The 21,176-nt window shown below is 44.0% G+C and overlaps 1 protein-coding gene and 1 non-coding gene across 3 annotated transcripts in view; both read left to right on the top strand.

The window, feature by feature from the left end:
* The window catches only part of Atg16l1 (autophagy related 16 like 1), a 36,384-nt gene extending 22,124 nt beyond the window's left edge, over window positions 1-14,260 (top strand). For both annotated transcript variants that reach the window (XM_027941748.3, XM_027941747.3), the window contains 8 exons: window positions 2,306-2,376; window positions 4,215-4,286; window positions 8,360-8,480; window positions 8,740-8,845; window positions 10,785-10,934; window positions 11,031-11,078; window positions 11,821-11,922; window positions 12,869-14,260. In XM_027941748.3, the coding sequence (XP_027797549.1) occupies window positions 2,306-2,376; window positions 4,215-4,286; window positions 8,360-8,480; window positions 8,740-8,845; window positions 10,785-10,934; window positions 11,031-11,078; window positions 11,821-11,922; window positions 12,869-12,962 (764 nt within the window). In that variant the 3' untranslated portion in view covers window positions 12,963-14,260. The remainder of the gene's footprint in view (window positions 1-2,305; window positions 2,377-4,214; window positions 4,287-8,359; window positions 8,481-8,739; window positions 8,846-10,784; window positions 10,935-11,030; window positions 11,079-11,820; window positions 11,923-12,868) is intronic.
* LOC114097996 (small Cajal body-specific RNA 6) lies at window positions 6,865-7,134 on the top strand. The gene has a single exon (XR_003583659.2). It is a non-coding gene; the product is annotated as a small Cajal body-specific RNA 6 (non-coding RNA).
* Window positions 14,261-21,176: the final 6,916 nt, after the last annotated feature.

The raw sequence follows: 21,176 nt of genomic DNA, 5'->3' as shown, positions 1-21,176 counted from the left end.
CCCCCCTCTTCCCCCCCTCCTCCCCCCTCCTCCTCCCTCCTCCTCCTCTTTCTCCTTCTCTTTCTCCCCGCCCCCAATCATAATGCCAATGACCATGACCTAGATAAAAAGAGGCCATATCTAAGCTTGAGTAAAGGAAAAAGAGGATTATTACCTGGAAAAGATGTGTTGAGCCAAGTGGTATTCATGAAAACATCTTTTAGAATTCTGAAGGTGGATGTAGTCCAGTTTTGACATTTTTGAGATTCAGTTTCATGTACGTATATTTTCACTGAACTAAATGTAAGTAATAAGATTTTTATTGGAACTGGAACCACTTTGTCAGGTTTCCATAGTTGTAGCACATACATTTTCTCTGTCCCCAATAAATAGCTCCGAAGTGCCTTTGTCTGTATTAATTCCTGTGATCCTTAACAATAGCCTCATGTGGTTAGAAAGGTAGTTCTTACCCTTTTTTGACAGATGAAGACAGTAAAACTCAAAGAGATGCAACATAATTTGTGTATTTGATATACACAGTTAACAAATTACGTGGCAAGTGAGTAGTGGAGCCAGAACTAATCAGAATCATATAACTTGAAATCACTTCTCCCCAGCCTCCCCACCCACTCCCCAACTGGAGATCGAAGCCAGGGGTGTTTTACTGCTGGCTTACATGCCCCCAACACTTTTTGAAACAGGGTCTCACCAAGTTGCTAAAGCTGGCCTCAAACTTAACACTAGTCTTTTCTGTGCTATAGAGGATTACCACTTTTGATGTTTGTTTAAATAGATTTTAGTTTAAATAGATTTATTTAAATAGTTTAGTTAAAATAGATTTATTGGTGAGCACTGTACCTGTCTCGCCTTTGATTTGCCAGAAAGTGACTCCGTTTAAAAAACAAAAACAAAACAAAAAACCTTGGCTGTGACAGCCTGTTGAAGCCCATGGAAATTTTTGTTTTGCCCAGAAACACCCTGGTAGAGTGGGTGCTAATGGCCAAAATTGTTATAAATAATAATGAAGCCCTATTATAAGAAAATAAATATTAGGGGATTTGATTTATAAAATTTTAAGCAGAGCTGGGGGAGTGGCTCAGTGGTAGAGTCTTGCCCATGGCCCGCACAGGTGGTGGAAATGGGGTTCCCCTCCATGAAATGAGCTGGATGAGAAATAAAGCTAGAACAACAAAGAAACCCATCTTTGGAGCTACTATGAGGGATCTTCTTGGCAGAGCAGAGATAAAGGTCATATGCATTGGGCGGGCGATGTGTTGTTGTAGGAGAGCCACAGATAGTTTGCAGTGCTAACCCTAAATTTCCTGGCTTCCATACTGAGAGAAGATCCTCATGTAATTCATGGATGGCTTTCTGCAGTAGAGCATTTGCCTAGTGTGCCTCAAGTCCAGGTTTGATCCCCAGCACCACAAAAATAAAGTTGAACAACTAGTCTATTTTGATTATGCTTTTGCAGTTAATTAAGAGTAGTATGAGACATTTTGTTTCACTGCCCAGTCAGTAAAAAACACTTCTGAGAAGATTAGAGGGGTGCAGGCAGGGCTGCAGGAAAAGTGCCATCAGCCCTGTTGGGCAAGGCAGGAATCATTGGCTCTTGGTTGGCTTGCCAGTATCCCAGTATATGCAAAGCAACTTTAAGGACAAATTCCTAAAGCTCCAAACTGAGCCTTTTTGGCTTTCTACCAAAATTTGAAAAATTTTTTTTCAGACCTTAATGAAAATTATCACACCATAGATTCAGAATTTTGGTGATCAGAATTTCTACAAAATTAGTTGGCATGAGTACCGATGAAACCCAAAGATTAATGTATGTGAATTATAAAATTTTACTGAGAAGTAATGGACCTAGGGGCTGGGGATGTGGCTCAAGCGGTAGCGCGCTCCCCTGGCATGGGTGCAGCCCGGGTTTGATCCTCAGCGCCACATAAAAACAAAGATGTTGTGTCTGCCGAAAACTAAAATGTAAATAAAATATTTTAAAAAAAGAAGTAATGGACCTATATAAATTCAATCTCTAGTTTAATTTGACATTTTATAAAATACAGTTCTTTGTAAAGGGGATTAATAATTCAAAATGTCTTAGAATATTTAATAATATGCTAGAATCTGCACCCATTTAAATGTTCATTGTTGTTAGAGACTAACAATATATTTTGTCTCTTACATTCTATTTGTCCTGTTGTTTTATTCTGTAAGGGTGCAGGAAAGTTTCTATTTGACAATGTAAATTGACTATCATTGTGTTTCAGTGCCCCATCAAACTCATTATCAACTTCCTGTCTTTTCTAAATCTTATCTTTTTATACAGACAAATGTGAGTTCAAGGGCTCCCTGTCTGGTAGTAATGCTGGAATTACAAGCATTGAATTTGATAGTGCTGTAAGTATCTAGTTTCTGTGATTTTGGAGATTTCTGAAAAGTTAGACATCTAATTATTAAGAAGTAACTGGTTTCTCTGCCATTCTTCACATCTTAAGTCAAATCCATGTTAGAGAAAGGTAGAAGTAGATTATAGAGCTAACTGGTCTATCAACTCTGATATTATAATTCTGTTACTTGGTACCTCCTGCCTTTGGTACTGGGGATTGAGTCTGGAGTGCTGCTCCACCAAGCTACATATCCCCAGCCACTTTTTCATTTTTTGTTTTGAGACAGCGTCTTACTAAATTGCCCAAGCTGGTCTTGAACTTGGGGATACAGGCGTGTGCCATTGTACTTAGCCTACTCAGTATTTTTAATTCTATTTTATTGTTATATTTTGTGTGTTTAGATCCTGTGCTATAGGGGCACCATGTGGTCCTACCCTTCAGTAAATTGCCATTTAAATGAGAGTGGTTTAAAAGCATTAAACTGCAAGTCATTGTACTAAAGTAATGTGTAAAATAGGAATGAACTGCTCACTCATCAGCATTTCAGAGTGGGGATTAGGAAACAAAATAAGCCAACTTGGCACAACTCCAGATAATCAAAGGTTAGATACAAAAAGCCCAGTGCTGAAATTGCAGGGAGAGGAAGCAAAGAGAAGATTAGAGGTAGGACTAGTGTGCAGTAGCCAGGTGAGGTGACAGTGTCTGCTCAAGAGTCCTTCTATCTCTGTCATCTCAGGTGTCCTTTTCACATCCCTACTTGGGTAAGGGTCCTCTGGGACCTGGAATGTCTTGTGCAAAAACCCATTCTGGAGAGAGAGAGAGAAGTCTACATCTGCTGCTTTTATCAAGCTAAGAACTCACTCCCAGGGGATGAGCACTGGTGGTTAGTTGTCTTTGTGCTCCTAACACAAACTGTTAGCTTCTTAACCCAGTAAGTCCCTAGTTATTATGAATATGTCAAGAGAATTGACATGGATGCATTTTTAGGTGAGCTCATATATATTATTATATTAATGAATATTAGTGGACATTGTCATTATACTATTATTCCTCTTATGTAATTGTATTATCCCATTATGTAAGTTTTTATAGGTGCTTCACATCTTGGACAGTGGGACAAAAATGGGTTAATAACCACTCCTTGAGTTAATGACTCCTTGAGGTAATGATAAGGAAATTTGACTGGAAAGTTAGATGTAGGTCAGAGTATATCTTGACTCAGTGAAACCATGTGGAGGATTTTGCATATGTTTGGCAAATGCTCTACCACTGAGATCTATCCCCAGCCTTGAGAGGTTTTCAGAAACAGATATAGCATTAAATTCTGCAGTAATTGACATTGAAGACTGAATTGGGAGGGGCAGATCTGCAGTGGCCAGCATCCAGTGCTTCTGCAGACTTGATTCAGGTTGGGGCTGAGGTGCAGGCAAGAGAGGAAAGGGTCTAGCTGGATGCATGGAAAGTAGGTGGTCTTGGAGGATGGGTAGTTGGGAGTTGAGCCCAGGGAAGAGTAGGTGCTTCTGGGCTTTCTGCTTGGATTGTATGTGGAGAATTTGTATTTGCTGCGTAGGGTAGGTGATGAGGGGAAAGGTGAGCGTGGGAGACTTGAGTTCCATTGAGCTTTAGAAATCTCAACATTCCAGTGAAATTGAGTGATTTCAGGAGGAAAGCTTAACTTGAAGGGGATCTGTAGGTTGATAACACGCTGGTGGTGATGGTGTTCAGATCAGGTGTGTAGTTTTAGGCATCTAACCCTTCTTGGACTTGATTATTAGGAAACTTGTTTCTTGTGAACTGAATTCCTCTACTTTAGCTAAAAGTTGTTTTTTCTTTCATTTATTCCTCTAGGGGGCTTACCTCTTAGCAGCTTCAAATGATTTTGCAAGCCGAATCTGGACTGTGGATGATTATCGATTACGGGTAAGGCTGGGTTAAGACAAGTATAATGTACAAGCCATGTGGTTGTCAAGGCACACAATACAGGAAAATGGCAGATGAATAACTAGGGGACTTGTGTGTGTTTCCCTGAAAATCATACTTGATTGACACTTTTCTCCTTGGGAAAATTTGTTTCTACTTACTCCCATATTTTGTCTAAGATTCAATTTCAGCATGTTTGCAATAGACCCTCCCATGTCCATGGAAGACTTGGGGATACTCCTCCTGTCCATAAGGACTAGGTACTTTTTATATAGATATCAATTTTAGCTTAGCTTTACAGATTTTAGCATCAGCATGTGAATTGTGATTCACCTCATAGAGTAAGCTGGAAAGTAGAAAAAGTACAAAAGGGTATACTTATGATAGATGTGAATGACTCCTGATGCTGGAAAATAGGAAACAGGTGTAGAAGTAGGCTCAGATGTTGAGGCAGTTTGCATTTGAGCCTAACTTTGCATCCAAGACAAAGATCTGAACTTGATGGTTATAAGTTTGACACAGCTATTTTTGTGTCAACTACATTAAAAATGGCATGATGTTAAAAGGAACTTCTTGAATCCACTGGGAGGTGGGGAGCTCTATTAGAATGGTCTATTAGGTAGGTTCCTGGTGTTCTGATTGGAGGGTGCCTGGATGAAGCTAGGTGAATCTTTAGAAACAGAATTATCACTTTAGGCTATCTGTCTTCCTGAAAACTGTGTGGAAGGTGAGCAGTATTAGGTGTAGCTAGTACCTGAAAAGTTGAAATTCTTGATTGTCACTTGACAAAAGATTCTCAGAAATGCAGAGCAGAGCATGCTAGGGTTGTGGCTCAGTGGTAGAGCACTTGCCTAGCACGTGTGAGGCACTGGGTTCAATTCTCAGCACTGCATATAAATAAATAAGTAAATAAATAAAAGTCCATTGACAACTAAGAAAATATTTTTAAGAAAAGAAATGCAGAGCAAAGCCCTAAAGGTGATAAAAGATGAATGCGTTGTGTTCTTGTTCTGGATGGAGGTAGAGGAGGAATTTTAGTCTTAAATAACCTACAAAGGGGAAGGAGTCTAAAGTCATGCAGTTAGTAAATAATAAGGTTTGCATTTTAATTGAGGTCTGTGCTCTTTCCTACATTGAGCTGGTCTGTATTATTCAACACTGAGAACAGAGCAAGGCCGACTAATCATTGAAGAGGTACCAATAACCTTCCTTGATCTTAGGCCCTGGGAGAGGAGGGAACCTTTTGAGAGTAAACCATTTGTGCAGGATGGTATTTTTCATTCCTAAGAGAAGTTACATACAGATGGCCTTCAAGCTTTGGGCCTGAAAAATCAAGAAGGAGGCCTAGGAAGGTAGACCTAAAAGACAAAGGCCAGAGTATTGGGAGACTTTGTCCAAGTGAGCAAGGTGGAAAGATGGACCCACTCCTCCTTGGAGAGAGTGCCCACAGGATGCTGGTGGGCAACCCCTACCTACACAGGCTGCTGTTGATGGTGCCATGTCAGAACTGTACCCTCCTTTCAAGACCAGTTGGTGCTGAGGGCCTTGACCTGTTTTCAATGGAGTCCCATCCCTAAATAAGCATTTGAAGATCTGGAGGCCTTTTACAGTGGATTCTCTACCCAGAGAATACTCATGAAACTCTCAATGGGTTCAGGAAACAAAATAGGGTCCCTGTTTTCTAAAGTTACATGGGACTCGGTGGTGTAGGACTTCAATCCAGCAACTTAGTGAGACCCTGTCTCAAAATTCAAAAGTACTTGGGCTGTAGCTTAGTGGTAAAGCATCCCTGTGTTCAATCCCTAGTACCAAAAAAATCTAAAAGTTACTGCACAACTACCTGGATGCTTCTTTGTCTTGAGGAACTGTGTTGAATACCCAGCTGCTCACTTCTGTAACCAATGTTGGAAAAGTGCCCGTTGTAAGGATCGGCTCCTAGGTAAGATGTAGTTTTTACTTCAGAAACCTCAGCCAGTTTGTGCTGAGCAGAGTCCTTTTTGTGCTGTAGTTTTCTTGATCTTACCAGAAGTTTACAGATATTATCAAATAGTTTGAAGAAAAATACAGTAGAATATAGAGAATAGAAGGTGCTGACAAGAGGTAGTGCATACTTATAGGTATTTTTCAATATTTATTCTTCCCATCCCCATTTTAAAAGTTGAAACCCTTAGCTTGGTGAGGCTGTGTCACTGAGACCTGGCAGTAGGAATTGTCAGTGCATTAATGAGCTGGATGGGTGGGGTGGGCTGCTCCTTCCTTTGTCCTTTCATTTCTGCTTGCGGGATGTGGGTGTAATGGCTTGAGTTCCTGGACTCAAGGAGTTTTTTTTTTTTTTTTTTTTTTTTTTTTTTTGTACTTTGAAAGAAAGCATCAGTGATCAGTGAATACCTTTTGAGTTTTTGTTATTTGCTGCCATTTGGGGGTTTGTTTTCCCCTTGGCAGTTCTGGGGATCAAACCCAGAGCCTTACACATGCCAGGCAAACCCTTTACCACTGAGGCACGTCCCCAGCCAGGTGAATACTTTATGAACCTTTGGAATTTTTTATGTATAAAAATGCCAATCCCATTGTGAAAAGAGGTCGATGATGAGTAGTAAAAGGTCTGACTGCCCAGGTCCCCTCCCAGCATCCTGAATGTCCCCAGCCGCCTCAATCCCACCAGGCTCCAGTGGTGCCACAATGGGCCAGAGAGCAGCTGACAGGCAGGGATGGCTTGAGTCTGTGTTCCCTGGTGAGCCAAGGGAAGACACGGTGGTTGCATCCAACAGCTTAGCCACGAAGGGCAAGGGACTGATGGTTGGGAGAGCTGGTATCTGTGGCTGTGATCTGACGTTTTCAAGCTGAGACCTCTGACGGAAAACGCCCTAGAGCTTTTAAGTATGTAAAGTTCTGATGCTTCCTTTAATAAATAATGTCTGCAGATAACCTGTCTAATCTCACTGCAGTGGTACTGGACAAAATCCAGGCTTTTAAAATCTTTTATTTTGATACAATGGAGATTGATTTTTTAAAAAATCAAGAACAGAATAAGCAGGAGTCTGTAGTAGAGCCAGGGGTGTGGCTCAGTGGGAGAGCACTTACCTAGCAAGGGCAGGCCCCAGATATGGTCCCCCATGCCCACTCACCTGCCCCTTTCTTTTCTCACCACCCCCACCCCTTCCAAGGACAGGGAAGGACAGGGAAGTTTGGTGCTGGTGATGTTAGGGTTTTATTTAATGCTATTGGGAGATTTATCCTCTTGGTCTTGATACCTACGTTAGGTTTCTGTTGCTGCAGGAAAATACCTTGAAGTAAGCAGCTTAAAAGGAGGAAAGATTTACTTTGGCTTGTGGTTTCAGAGGTTTCAATCTCTGGTTGCTTGGCCCTGTCACCTTTGGCCTGTGGTGGCATAGCATATGATGACAAGAGTGCATGGTAGAGGGCCCTACCCATTCACCTTTTGGCCAAGAAGCAAAAAGTGAGATGGGAAAAGACCAGGACCCCAGTATCCCCTTCAGGGGAATGACCTCGACTTTCCACCTCCTGAAGCATCTGCACTTGCAGTAGTGCCATAGGCTGCAGACCACGCCTTTTAAACATGAGCTTTTGAGAAGCATTCAAGATCCAAGCTGGGGCTGGGGCTCGGGCTCAGTGGTAGAGTTCTTGCCTAGCATGGGCAAGGCCCTGGGTTCCATCCTCAGCACCACATAAAAATAAATTAATTAATTAAAGATATTGTGTCCAACTACAACTAAAAAAAAAAAAAAGATTCAAGCCATAGAAAGATCTCACCTCTTGGCAACACCCAAAGACAGAGACTTCCTGGAATTTTCTGTAAGCTACTCAGACCAGAAATGTTGCTGCCTCACTGAAATTGCTTCATAGGAAATATGTAGCCTCCTTGGTTGAGACTAAGTGAATGAACATGCCTCCTGTCCTATGTTTCTTGTTCTTTACCTTCCCATTGTCTTGGAGTTTCTGGTCGGATCTCAGGGTGTTTTGAGATTGGCTCTGGAGGATTGAGTGCCTCCTGCTCCTCCAGCATGGCCAGCTGGTTGCACCCCAAGGCTCATCGTGGCTATTTTCTTTCCTAGCACACGCTCACAGGACATAGTGGGAAAGTGCTCTCTGCTAAGTTCCTGCTGGACAATGCACGGATCGTCTCAGGAAGTCATGACCGGACGCTCAAACTCTGGGACCTTCGCAGCAAAGTCTGTGAGGAAATTCAGTCTCTCTGTGTATTCATGTAGACAGTAGTCTTGGAGGTGGTGTTTCTGAGCTTGCGTTTCATGTGGTACACTGTGAACTTCGGGTTCAGTTTCATATTAAGAGGGGCACTGAGATAGTGGCAGTTGCTATTTGAGGTTTCATTTAAATTGGTAATTGTGATAGTTGAGTGGGTAGAGTGTAACAGTGTTGTATACATAGCCTTTTGGTGGCTGTGCTTGATGAATGGTGTTTGATTTTCTTTCAGGCATAAAGACAGTGTTTGCAGGATCCAGTTGCAATGATATTGTCTGCACAGAGCAGTGCGTAATGAGTGGACATTTTGACAAGAAAATTCGTTTCTGGGATATCCGGTATGTCACCCAAAAACTTGGTGGGGGAGCAGACAAAAGTTTGTATGTGGTAGAGTTGTGGGAATGTGTCATAGGTGGGTTATATTTTTTAAATCTCAGGAAATGGCAGAAATGAGCTCTATGACACCAATATCTTAACAGTATGCTCTCTCTCCCTCACTGCAGTGTCAGCTGCTGGGGTTAGCCTTCAGTCGTTGCACATACACCATGGGCAGGCCCCTTGTTGCAGAGATGACAAGATACCAGCCTGTCTTGGGCCATTTGAAATAAAATCCAAGGGACAGATACACAAGTCAGTGAGCAGTGTACCAAAGTAGACATGGCTGCCTCTGTCCAAGGATGTTATGATTAGTCTGGAGAATTGAGAGGATAGCTGAGGCAGGAGGATCACGAGTTCAAAGCCGGCCTCAACAACTTAGTGAGACCCTGTCTCTAAATAAAATGTAAAAAGTGGGTGGGGTAGGGATGTGGCTCAGTGGTAGAGTGCCCCTGGTTTCAATCCCCTATACAAAAAAAAAAAAAAAGTAAGTGGGCAGGAAGTGGAGGGCGTGGGCCACTGGGATTGATAGGGTAATACGAGTTGGGATAAATTTCCATAGGCTGTATGAGTTGTTTCCAGACCTCTCAATCCTTTTTTTCTCACCCTATCCTTTTTCATTTTATTTTGAGACAGGGTCTCTCTTTGTTGCCCAGGCTGGCATCTAACTTGCAATCCTCCTGCTTCAGCCTCCCCAGTGGTTAGGATTGTGGGTATGAGACACCGCACATGGCTGTATCTTTGTCCTGGAGTCATTAAGTGTTAAGAAAGGACATGATTACTCACAAGACTCTAGTAGATTATTTTGGTGTCATTTGTAGAGGTCATGTTGGAATGCAGGAATATCAAAGAGTTGATGAGGACCTGAATCCAAGGCAGTAGAGGGCAAGATATAAAAGGGCATCTGAAGAGAAATTTGACATTGAAACATGGAATTTTTAGAGTTAAATTGGATAGATGTTGCAAGTCTCCTGGTTCACTCCCTAATTCAACTGTTAAAGATTCCAAAGCAGTAGTGCGGTATGCCTCAAGTCACAGATTTAGCAACAATAAGAAAAACTTCCAAGTTACAGTAGAAAATAATTCATTAGAAGCTTACAAAAATATCACTGTGGAGCTGGGCTTTGTGTGGCACTTGTCTGGAATCCCAGTGACTTGGGAGGCTAAGGTAGAATTGCAAGTTCAAGGCCAGCCTCTTAAATCCTGTCTCAAAAAGTACTGGGATGTGGCTCAGTGGTAAAGCACCCCTGGGTTCAGTCCCCAGTACAAACAAATCAATCACTATGGAGGGGTCAGGACTTCCCTTGGCTGTGGCCTTGTCTACCCAGGGGGCTGTTTACTGACCTGTGTAGACTAGGGCACAGAGGACAGGGGAAACAGCAACAGAGTGCCTAGGGCAGCTGCCCTGGAGTTGAAGGCCAAGCCAAACTGAATATGGTAAGATGCCAGTAGGAGACTTCCCAGCCCACTAAAGCAAGGTCTGTGCCACAAGTATATAAAAGCAGAAGTTGTCATTAAAATGGTACTCTTTGGAGCCTGAGGTGCACTTACTGGTAGAGCATGAATTCAGCATGCACGTGAGGCCTTAGGTTTGATCCCAAACACCAAAAAGAAAAGAAAAAGTAATACAAATTGGATACTGGCTGATCAGAAATTCTGATTGCCATGAAAATTCTTCCCAGATTCAGAGTTTTAATACTCAAAACTACTAGATAAAATCAACAGAGGAGGCCCAATTGTTGGGAAAATAAAGTCGTCACTCTGAGCCTGAGAACATGTTGATTGCTATTGGAGCCTGTTGACTTGCAGCACCTTCTCTTCTGTGTGACACAGCATCCTAGTTAAAGTGGAGACGTTCTGACCTTTCTATGTTAGGTTTCTCAGATTTTTCATCTCCCTTAGGTCAGAGAGTGTGGTTCGAGAAATGGAGCTATTGGGGAAGATCACTGCCTTGGATCTAAACCCAGAAAGGACTGAACTTCTGAGTTGTTCCCGTGATGACCTGTTGAAAGTCATTGATCTGCGGACAAATGCCATCAAGCAGACGTTCAGGTAACAGAGTTGAGGGGTGTCTCAGGACCCTGGCCCTGTCTGCTTCTGTCCCACTAGCTGAGCTTTTGGGGTGACAGTGCCTATTGTTTGTTTCAGTGCACCTGGATTCAAGTGCGGCTCTGACTGGACTAGAGTTGTCTTCAGGTTAGTAGCACTGTCCCAACCCAGCTTGGTTAATCTCAGGTTAGCACATGGGGTTTTCCTGCTGGGGAAGTAAATAGAGCTGGATTTGTCCAGTGTGTGAACTAGAGCATGCAGAAGTGAGCCTGAAGATCATTCTGGGGTCACCATCAGTGTCTCTTCCCTTCCTAATGTTCCTTTTGCAGTTCCACAAACTTAAGTGGATTGTGCCCAAAAATAATGGTTGCTTGGTTCTGGGTGGGCCATCAGATTCCCCTTCCATTACCCACCCATTTATTCCAGCCTGTTGGAGAGCTTTTGGGGATTGGCAAGAAAGCCCTGGAAACTTGGTGGAACTGAGCTGGCACTTGAGAGATGGCATCTCAAGGTGGTCTCTAGTTGCCCTTTCCTCCTATCTTCTCCCATATACCATGCTACTCCAAATTGTGTGTCCAGGATCATCACCTGTACTCTGGAGAAGCATCTCTACATTTGATGCTTCCTGTTCCTTTTCTACTCTCAACTGAACCATTCAGCAAGCAAATTGGGAACTGTCAGCTGTTTGGAGGTTGGCTTTTGGCCTCCCTATGTGTTTCCTGCGTCTGATAGATGGCTAGGGACTTGAACCCCCAGGAAGCGATGAGGGTGTCCGGAGGAGTAGTTGCATGCTTGCCTCCTGTGAGGAAGCGTTACCTCTTGGGAAGAGGGTCTAGGGGATGCTGAGTTGGGATGGGGAGCTAATAACTTTTGTTCTCTGTCTCCTCAGCCCTGATGGCAGTTACGTGGCAGCAGGCTCAGCTGAGGGCTCTCTCTATGTCTGGAGTGTGCTTACAGGGAAAGTGGAGAAGGTTCTTTCAAAACAGCACAGGTATGGCAAACCTGGTCAGCACATACACGCACTTTCCCAAGGTTTGAAAGCAGGATCTGTGACTTCGTTCTAGGGTTCATGTCCTCTTTGAGCTTCAAACTCAGTGGGCCCCTCAAAGGCTGTGGTTGTTGGCCATGGCCGTCAGTACAGCAGACAGAGGAAGTTACTCGAGATGCTCAAAGTAGAGCCATTAAATGGTGGCCATTAGGAAAAGTCGGGGAAACACACTTTCCCTGTCCCCTCTTTCCACTTCTCTCTTCTCCTTACTCTGTTCCTCTCTCTCCCTTTCTTCCTTGAATCGCCCTGTTCCTAAACACTGATTCCCTTCAACCTTATAGGCAGTGCCCAGCTCCCTTTTTTCTTAGCTTTGTCCATCCACCCAAGCCCACTTGCTAGTTATAACAGAGACCCCCTGCCAGGTATGATGGCCCCTCTTCCTCTTGCTTCTCCTCATTTTTCTAGTAAACTTTCAAAAACAGGCCTATAATCCCAGCAATTCCAGAGGCTGAGGCAAGAGGTCACAAATTTGAAGCCAGTCTCAGCTGGCTTAGCTAGACAGTGTCTCAAAAAATAAAAAGGTCTGGGGATGTAGCTCAGCAGTGAGGTGTCTGAGTTCATGAGTTCAGTCCCTGATATAAAAGAAAAAAAAAAAAAAGACAAACCCAGCTTTCTCCAGAATGCCTATCCTCTGGCTGTGCAGGTCTGCTTGCCCCTCAGAGGCTTACTTTGTCTTCTGGTTCACTCACAGCTGAGGCCCAACTGCTAAGGGAGCCAGATTCCGTTTATTCCAGCACTGCTGTGTACAGTGCAGGGAGACTGTCTCCAGCATTCTTTTGCTGTTAATGAGTCACTGCTTGGGTGGGCACACCTAGACTCTGAATGCATGGGGTCTGGTTTGTGGCTGACCGCGGCCCTAACCCCAGTGCTCTCTGGTCTCTCCATGAAGCTCCTCCATCAACGCGGTGGCGTGGTCTCCCTCCGGTGTTCATGTTGTCAGTGTGGACAAAAGCAGCAAAGCTGTGCTGTGGGCACAGCCTTGATGGCCTTTAGGAGAGGCGCAGAGACTCGCACAGTCCTGTCCTGTGGGCACAAGTCCTTCCCGAGAAGAGCTCAAGCCATGTGGCACGGTGGCCTTCCTTGGATGGGAATACTGAAAATATTGACTCTGCTCTCTAATGGCCTGGAAGAACCAACACTGAAACAGCCTGACCCTGCAAGTCACCTGGCCGAGGTTCGGGCTCTTGCCCTGTTGGGGTGGGAAACACTACTAGCTCTGATCTTCCATACCTCATTGGGGAGCACAGGGTCCCCACTGGGTCTCCTCACTGGATGACAGTGCCAATGACATCCCACATGTCTGGGTTGGTTCCCAGCTGTGCTTCTCCCATCCTTCCAGCGTCGGTTCTACCTGATGCATACCCTTCGCCTGGAGGTCCTTTGCCCAGTGGACTTGCTCTAAGCATTGGCTTAGAGGAAACCCCAGACACGTGGTCTGGGGTTGTCACAGGGCTCTCGTGATCTCGTCTTATTACTGCTGAAACTTGAGGTCTCTTGACTGGTCTTCAGAACCTTGACTCCCTTCCGCTCAGTTCTTCTACGTATCTACTTTTTGGTCAAGGAATGAATATAAATTTGGTTAAAAATCTCTTTGAGATAGGCAAGGACATGTGCCAACCTTTTCCAGTGAGGCGGGTTTGTGGCAGAGTTGAAGAATGTGCTCCTGTATCACTCTGCAGATGCCCAGAAGGTGGGTGCTTGCCACGTTCACACTGATGACAAAGAATTTAAGACCTCTGATGTATTTGCTCCGAAGCTGGTGGTGGTGACTCCAGCCACTGCCCTCTGCCAGTCCTGCCTGTGCTGACTTCAGAGTTCAGTGCACGAAGCCCAGTCTGGGGAGCATGGCAGTGTAGTGTTCCCTGTTGGGCCATGATGAAGGCTGGGACATTCATCCTTACCATTTTACCTGTGTAAGATTTTAGTTCTGGTCTGGGTGTCCAGAACACCATGTTTTTATCACATTTTAATTTGCACTTTATTTTATTATTTTTTTTTCCTTCTACAATTGTTCTCTGGACAGTTAGGGACACGAGTGCCAGAGCAGGAGGAGAAAGGAGTGAGGCATCTTTGCTCTGACAGGTACATCGTCTCCATTCTCCGTCCTTTCCCTCCTTGCGTCTTCCTTTTCGGTTTGCCATTCAGAGAACTTGCATTGAGGGGAGTGGAAATTCACAGCCGGGCACATCTTTTATTTATTTATGTATGTTGCCCAACAGAACTTGATTGTAAATTAAAAAAAAAAGAAAAGAAAAGCAAAACTGTTATCTTTTCAAATTGACTGGTTTTTCTGGTATTTATTCTTTGTAAATAATGGATAGTACTTTGCCGCTGTGTTTTCTTGTTCATCACATCACCTCATCCCACACATCATCACTCCATATAAAGCATCAATATTCCCGTTTCACATCCTGTGCAAATCTTAACTGACCTGGGTGAGTTTCTTCAGAACTTCATCATTTCTGGTATAGGAGCCAAACATCCTGATCCTCCTGCAGGACACCTTTGTCCACAGGGTGTGTGACCTGATGTGTCTCCTTTGGGCCTTGAGCTGAAGAGGCATGAATTGGGGTTCTAGAGTGACTTACCTGTGGCACCTCAGATACCTAACATGCGGAAGAGCCAACATATGATGTCACCACTCTGAAGGGACACTCAGACAACGTGCATAGGCTTAGCCCCAAAACCTAATCTGGTTCCCACAATCGGGGCTGAAACAGCCAGCCTTGCAAAATTGAATGAGCCCTTGCATTTATTTTCAGAGAGGAAAGTGATTCTGAAAATAGGCCTCTAATAAGCATCGCAGTTTCCTCAGATGACCTTGTTTTTGAGAACTTTGAGGGAAACAGGCAGGGCTGCATTCTGTTTTTCTGTTTGAGCTCCATCCCACTCTGAAAGTTCTTCAGTTCTTTAACTGCCACAGCTGACATAAAAGTGTGGGGTCACACAGCACTGGGGAAAGCAGCTTCTGTTCACCCCGCAGCCTCTGCCTCAGTGCCTGAGGTCTCCTGGTGCCCTCCCACTGCTGCTGCTTCCTCTAGTCCAGGGACCATGCAGAGACATTCCCAGATAATTCCCACGTGCCACCAGCATTCACAGCTGGTTGACTGCTTCCTGGATGTTTGAGCCAGAGTGCCCCTTGTTTGTAAGTGGCTCCTACTACAAGACTTGTTTTGGTCCAGACATTAACATGTTTTAAAAGCTGAGGATTAAAGTTTTCTATGGCTTTATGTTCCCAGATACCTCATATATGTTTGTGTGATGCTGGTGATTGAACTTATGGCCTTGCACATACAAGGCTCTGCCACTGAGCTGCATCCCCATCCCCTGACAATCTTAAACACATACTGTGTATGTGCTGCTCCTTGTCATGTATGCTGCAAAGCCCCTTTTGCATCTCCCCCATCGGGGCACATGGAATTTTGTATGGACACTGGAATAAATAAATGGTTGGAGACCCGTCAGCTGTGAGAGGCAAGGGCAGGTCACCTGGAAACCCCAGATTGCAGTGCACCAGTACATGCAGAGCTACTCTCCTGTCTTGTCATATGTCCTTTGTCACAAATGTAAAGTTGCATGGCCAAGCAAGAGATCCTCATCCTAGAGGGGGGTGTGTGTGTGTATGTTGTGTTGTTTGGGGTAGAGTGGGAGAAGTGCTGGGTTTTTGTTTTGTTTTGGTACCAGGAATTTAACCCAGAGGTAGTTGGTCACTGAGCCACATCCCCAGTCCCCCCTCCCTGCCCCCTTTTTTTTTTTTTTTTTTTTGTGACAGGACCTCACTATTTTTCTGAGGCTGGCTTTGGATTTAGCAATCCTGCCTCAGCCTCCCACTGAGATTGCTGGGATTACAGGTGTGTACCACCATGCCCAGCATACTCTGACCAGACTTCTGACTCTCAGGTGGGCGTGGGCGTGCTGGTCTGCCACCAAGGCCCCAGGGGATGCAGAAGTGAGTCTTTTGGAGGGATAGAGTGAGCTGGCTGTGCCCCTCTACATTGACTTCAGTGTTCCACTTCAGTGTGCCCCATGTATACTAAGAGGCATTTTCATCTAATAAACCTCAGAAATCCCAGGTAAAGTGAAGCATGCCTGTATTTACATTGTTACCTGGGGCTGGTGCTATGTGCCCATAAAGTGGGCAGCTGCCTCGCTCCAGCGAAGTGTGATTCTCTGGCCTCGGGGAGCCATGACTTGTTATCCTTCTCTGCTGATTTCTGTTTGTGTCTCTGAATCCTCCGTGGCCTGTTCATTGTAGATATAGTCCTCTACTTGTCTGTGACTATACCTGTGTCCCTCAAGCCCTCCCCCACTTCAGTGACTCTTCCCCTGGGCCATACTGCTCTCATTCTAATAACCCTAGATTGGCAAGTGTGTTCAGTGAGAATCAGGACAGATCCAGAACCTCGGGAGGCATGTGGTTTTGTGAGGAGCTGAGCCTGCTGTACCCATCAGTCTTCTTTTATTGGGTTGGTGGTACTGGGGATTGAACTCAAGGGCATTCAACCACCAAGCTACATCCCCACCATGGCATTTTACCCCCAAGTCTGCCCACATCCCACACTTACGGACATGAGCTGACCTTGAACTTCTGATCCTTCTTAGTCTCCCAAGTCTTGATTACAGGTGTATGCCACCACACCTAGCTAAAACAATCATTGTTCTGGGAGTCAGCTGGCCTGTTGGGGATAAATGGTTTGGAAGGCATCCACACCCACCTGGCTGTTGATGTGAAGGGTAGCTGTGGGACTGATGACACAGCAAGAAAGCATCAGTGTGTCAGCATTTGTCTTGGGTGTCACTGGCACTGAACCCAGTGTGGGGTACCAAGAGGAATCATGGCACCATCTCAGCAGTCAGCCACAGTGAGATCTACATTCTGCTTTCCAATCAATTGTCTTTTTGTTAATGTCCCACCCCAGGTTTGGTTGACTTTCCTCCGTAAGCATAATTTTCTGTCTTGAGTGGGAAACATTAGCCCTACACATTCCTATATGTTGAACTTTGGGCAGATTTGCTCTGACCCTGGGACACAAGGAGAGCTGTGCATTTGTCCTTAAGCTTCCTTTTATCACAAAACTGGATGAGGAGAGGACAGAGGGTATGCTGTGGAGTTTTAAACAACAGTGGGGTCAGAAGTCCTGTGGCCCCCAGGGCTACACACTCCTAGGAGACAGGGACCACCATATTCTTAACACTTGAGAGAGTATGTGGCACATAGCTTCTTTAAAGTTTTTATTTAGTAATAGAATTGAATCAGTGAATAACAACAGACCACCATAGCTGAAAGGAAAATAGGAGGTTAACTCGAAGAATAGCGGCGGGCTGTATCTCAGTGGTAGAGCATTCCCCTAGTGTGCGCAAGCCCAGGGTTGGATTCCCAGCACCACAAGATCTAAGCAAGAAAAGGAAGAATGGTAAGTATGGTTTTGTAGAAATTTTGCTCTATTTATACATGTGTATGTACTGGGTCATAATGTTGAAAGTGTATTTTTTATTGTTTTTATGTATATATTGAGTTGAGAGTCACATACCAAACCATTTTAAAGTGAACAATGTATTCATGATGTTCTGTGACCACCACCTCTAATTCCAACCAATAACGTGTATCTGTATTCTTCAATCTTTTTTTCATTTATAAGCAGTGATATAAAGAAAAGTGAGGATCTGCATCCAGAAAAAGGCCTATCTGCCTAATTTGGGGCACCTTCTCAGGGGGTGTACAATCCTGAAGCCTGTCCGCAGATTCTGTTGAGATGGCCTTGTCATCTCGTAACCCATTCATGTTGGGGCCCCTTGGACAACACTGCAGGGAGAAGCAGCACCTGGCAGAGGTCAGCCTCCCGCTGGGGGGACAGGGGAAGTCCTGGTCAGGATCTCTACTCCACACCACACAGGGCTTCTCTGCCTTAAGGGACTCACCTATACCTTCCATGAATCTTCCCAAAACAGAGCAGGCCGTGGGGTACCGGGTTACAGATGAAGGAAAGGAAGTAGCAGTGGGACGCAGCTGCTCTGCAGGTCATAGGGGCTCATCGGTGGCCATGCAGCCCAGGACTCCAGGCTGAGGCTACCTATACAACCTGCCATTATTACATGGAAAGTGGAGAGTTAAATACCATTCCCAGCATGACGCCTAGAGAGTGATGGCCGTGATTTCCCAATACGGAAGAGCATTCACCTTGCTGGGGGGTTACAAAGAAGATCCAGGTAAGGGCTGGAAAACAAAGTGAAGGTCCCTTGATGGCCCCTGGGATTGCATTTATGATTTTAGATATTATTAGCCCAGCCCCAAACAGCTCTCTCTTCTTTAAACTTTTTTTTTTTTAACTTTTAATATTTATTTTTTAGTTATTGGCGGGCACAACATCTTTGTTTGTATGTGGTGCTGAGGATCGAACCCGGGCCGCACGCATGCCAGGCGAGCGCGCTACCGCTTGAGCCACATCCCCAGCCCTCTCTCTTCTTTAGATGGATGGACCAAAAGATACGTGTTGGAATCAACATGGTGGCCTTTACAAGCTCCAATTCCCTGGCACGGTTCACCAATACCAGGTGTTCTCTGCTCAATAAAACTAAGGCAATGAGGACATGATTTTCATTTGGGGGTTGATGTTTAGCAGAGTGTGCCCATTTTCCTTGAGCATGTATCCTAATAAGCCCTTAAGATGACAAGCTAACCCCAAAGCCCATAAGCTGCTTAGCTGAGTGTCCCCACTACCCGCTGCCCCTGCCCTGTGAGCTGCAGCTGTGGGAGATGAAGCCCAAGCTTGAAGATTCATGTCACCATAGAACACTCCATAGAAATGAGTATTGCTGCGGGCAGTGCTTCTCCATTTTTGGGAATTCATAGCCCAGTGAACTTCAAAAAGAAATCTAGGGGAAGGTTGCCAGCTTTGTATTTTTGCCAAGTAAGGACTTTTTTCTAAATGACTGTGTTCTCCCGCTATTTTCTAAAAAGAAAGGACTTTTTGTCCTTCCACTTAGGACCTGCATTCTGAAATATTATGGCTAAAGTGTCATGATGTTGCATTTACTTTCAAGTGGTTAAAAAGGAAAAAGAGTAGAGCTGGACATAGACACATAGAAAGTTGTTAGTTGTCAAGTCTCAGTGTTGACGGTGCAGGTGTTTATTGTATCTTTTTCTTTGAGTTCTAAAATTTCATAATAAAATACTAGAATGCAGAATCAATAACAGAAGGCTGATCTGTTTGCCAGGGGCTGCAGGGTCAGTGGAAGCGTTGACGGAAGTGAGTATCAGGTCCCTTTGGGAGTGATGGGCTAATGACCTCATGATCTTAAGATAAGGGGCAGTCTTTTATATTGAATATGTTGGCTCTTCAAAAAAAACTCACAAGAGCCAGAACAGCGGCTCATACCTGTAATCTCAGTCACTAGGGAGGCTGAGGCAGGAGGGTGGCAAATTCAAGACTAACCTCAGCGAACTAGCAAAGCCCTATCTCAAAAAATAAAAAAAAGAGGGCTGGGGATGTGACTCGGTAGTAAAGTGCCCCTGAGTTCAATCTTCAGTACCAAAAACAGAAACAAAAAAAAATTCCATGAGTGCCCTCATTTTTCTCATTTCTCCCCCAAGAAAATAAAAATTTATCACAGACCAGGGGTTGGGAATAACATTTCCAAAAAAGAGTAAGAGTAGAGTGCTTACCAAGCCTGTGTGAGGCTTGGGGGTTCCTTCCCCGGTAGCACACACACAAGATTTCTTCACGATGAACCCAACTACTATGTATAACTATGTAATAAAAAATTATTTATTTTTGTGTGTTCCTGGGGATTGAACTCAGGGCCTCATGCATGTTAGGCAGATACTCTATCACTGAGCCACATCTCCAACCCTTAATTAATTAATTAAAAAGGCAGGACTAGTTGGGTTAGGTGGCATGTGCCTGAAATTCTAGCGGCTCAGGAGGCTGAGGCAGGGGGATCACAAGTTGAAAGCCAGCCTCAGCAAAAGCGAGGACTAAGAAACTGTGTCTAAATAAAATACATAGTAGGGCTGGGGATGTGGGTCAGTGGTTGAGTTCAATCCCCGGCACTCCCCTACAATATGCAGGACTAATACATTCAGAGTTTCTCAGATGGCATTTTTCTTGTATTATTCCTTTTTATGTGTGTGCTTTTTTTTTTTTTTTTTTGCTTAAAATTTTTTTTTTACTTGTTCTTTTTAGTTATACATGACAGTAGAATGTATTTTGACATTATACTACATGGAATATAAATTTCCATTCTTGTGGTTGTACATGATGTGGAGTTTCACTGGTTGTGTATTCATATATGAACATAAGAAAGTTATGTCTGATTCATTCCACTGTCTTTCCTATTTTTAATATGTATTTATATGTGTGTGTATATATACTTATACATACACACATATATAAATATATATAAATAAATATATATACATATAAATATATATATTTTAATTTTTTTTTTTTTTTTACTGGGGATTGAACTCAGGGGTACTTGACCATTGAACCACATACCCAGCCCTGTTTATTATATTTTATTTAGAGACAATGTCTCACTGAGTTGCTTAGCACCTCACTTTTGCTGAAGCTGGCTTTGAACTCACAATCCTTCTGTCTCAGCCTCCTGAGCCTCTGGGATTACAGGTGTGCGCCACTGCGCCCAGCTGTTCAAAGTATATTGAAGTCCCTGTTCTACATGCAGGAGACAGAATGGGTACAAAATAATCAGAAATCTCTCTGCATTCCTGGAACTTACATTCCAGTAAGGAGGGGCAATGAACAATAAGCCAGGTAAACCAGAAAACCACCTTGTATGTTGGATGACAATAAATGCTATCCAGTAGCATAATAAAGTGTAGTAAAAGAGAAATTTGGGGTGAATTGAGTTGGTTTGCAATGGGATATATAATAAACAGGGCAAAGTGCAAGTAAAGACAAAGGAATGAAGGGAGTAAGTCATGTGCCTGTCTGTGGAAAGAGGAAACTGCAAGTGCAAAGGCCCTGAAGGTTTAAACTTCAGGTTTAAAGAAAAGCAGAGAGGCCAGTGTACTAGAACAAGGGGGAGGAGAGAGTGGTGAGGAATGAGATCAGAGGTGCTGGAGAGGGGTGGGGAATTCATGTAGGATTTAGATGGCATTTAGATTTAAATGGGAAGCCACCAGAGTGTTTGGATTGATGCTAATACTCCAAAGTCACAATAGGCCTCTGCTTATA

The sequence above is a fragment of the Marmota flaviventris genome, chromosome 11 (assembly GCF_047511675.1).
Source record: "Marmota flaviventris isolate mMarFla1 chromosome 11, mMarFla1.hap1, whole genome shotgun sequence".
Lineage (NCBI taxonomy): Eukaryota > Metazoa > Chordata > Mammalia > Rodentia > Sciuridae > Marmota > Marmota flaviventris.
The sequence above is the reverse complement of the archived record's forward strand: the minus strand, read 5'-3'. Positions and strand labels throughout refer to the sequence as shown.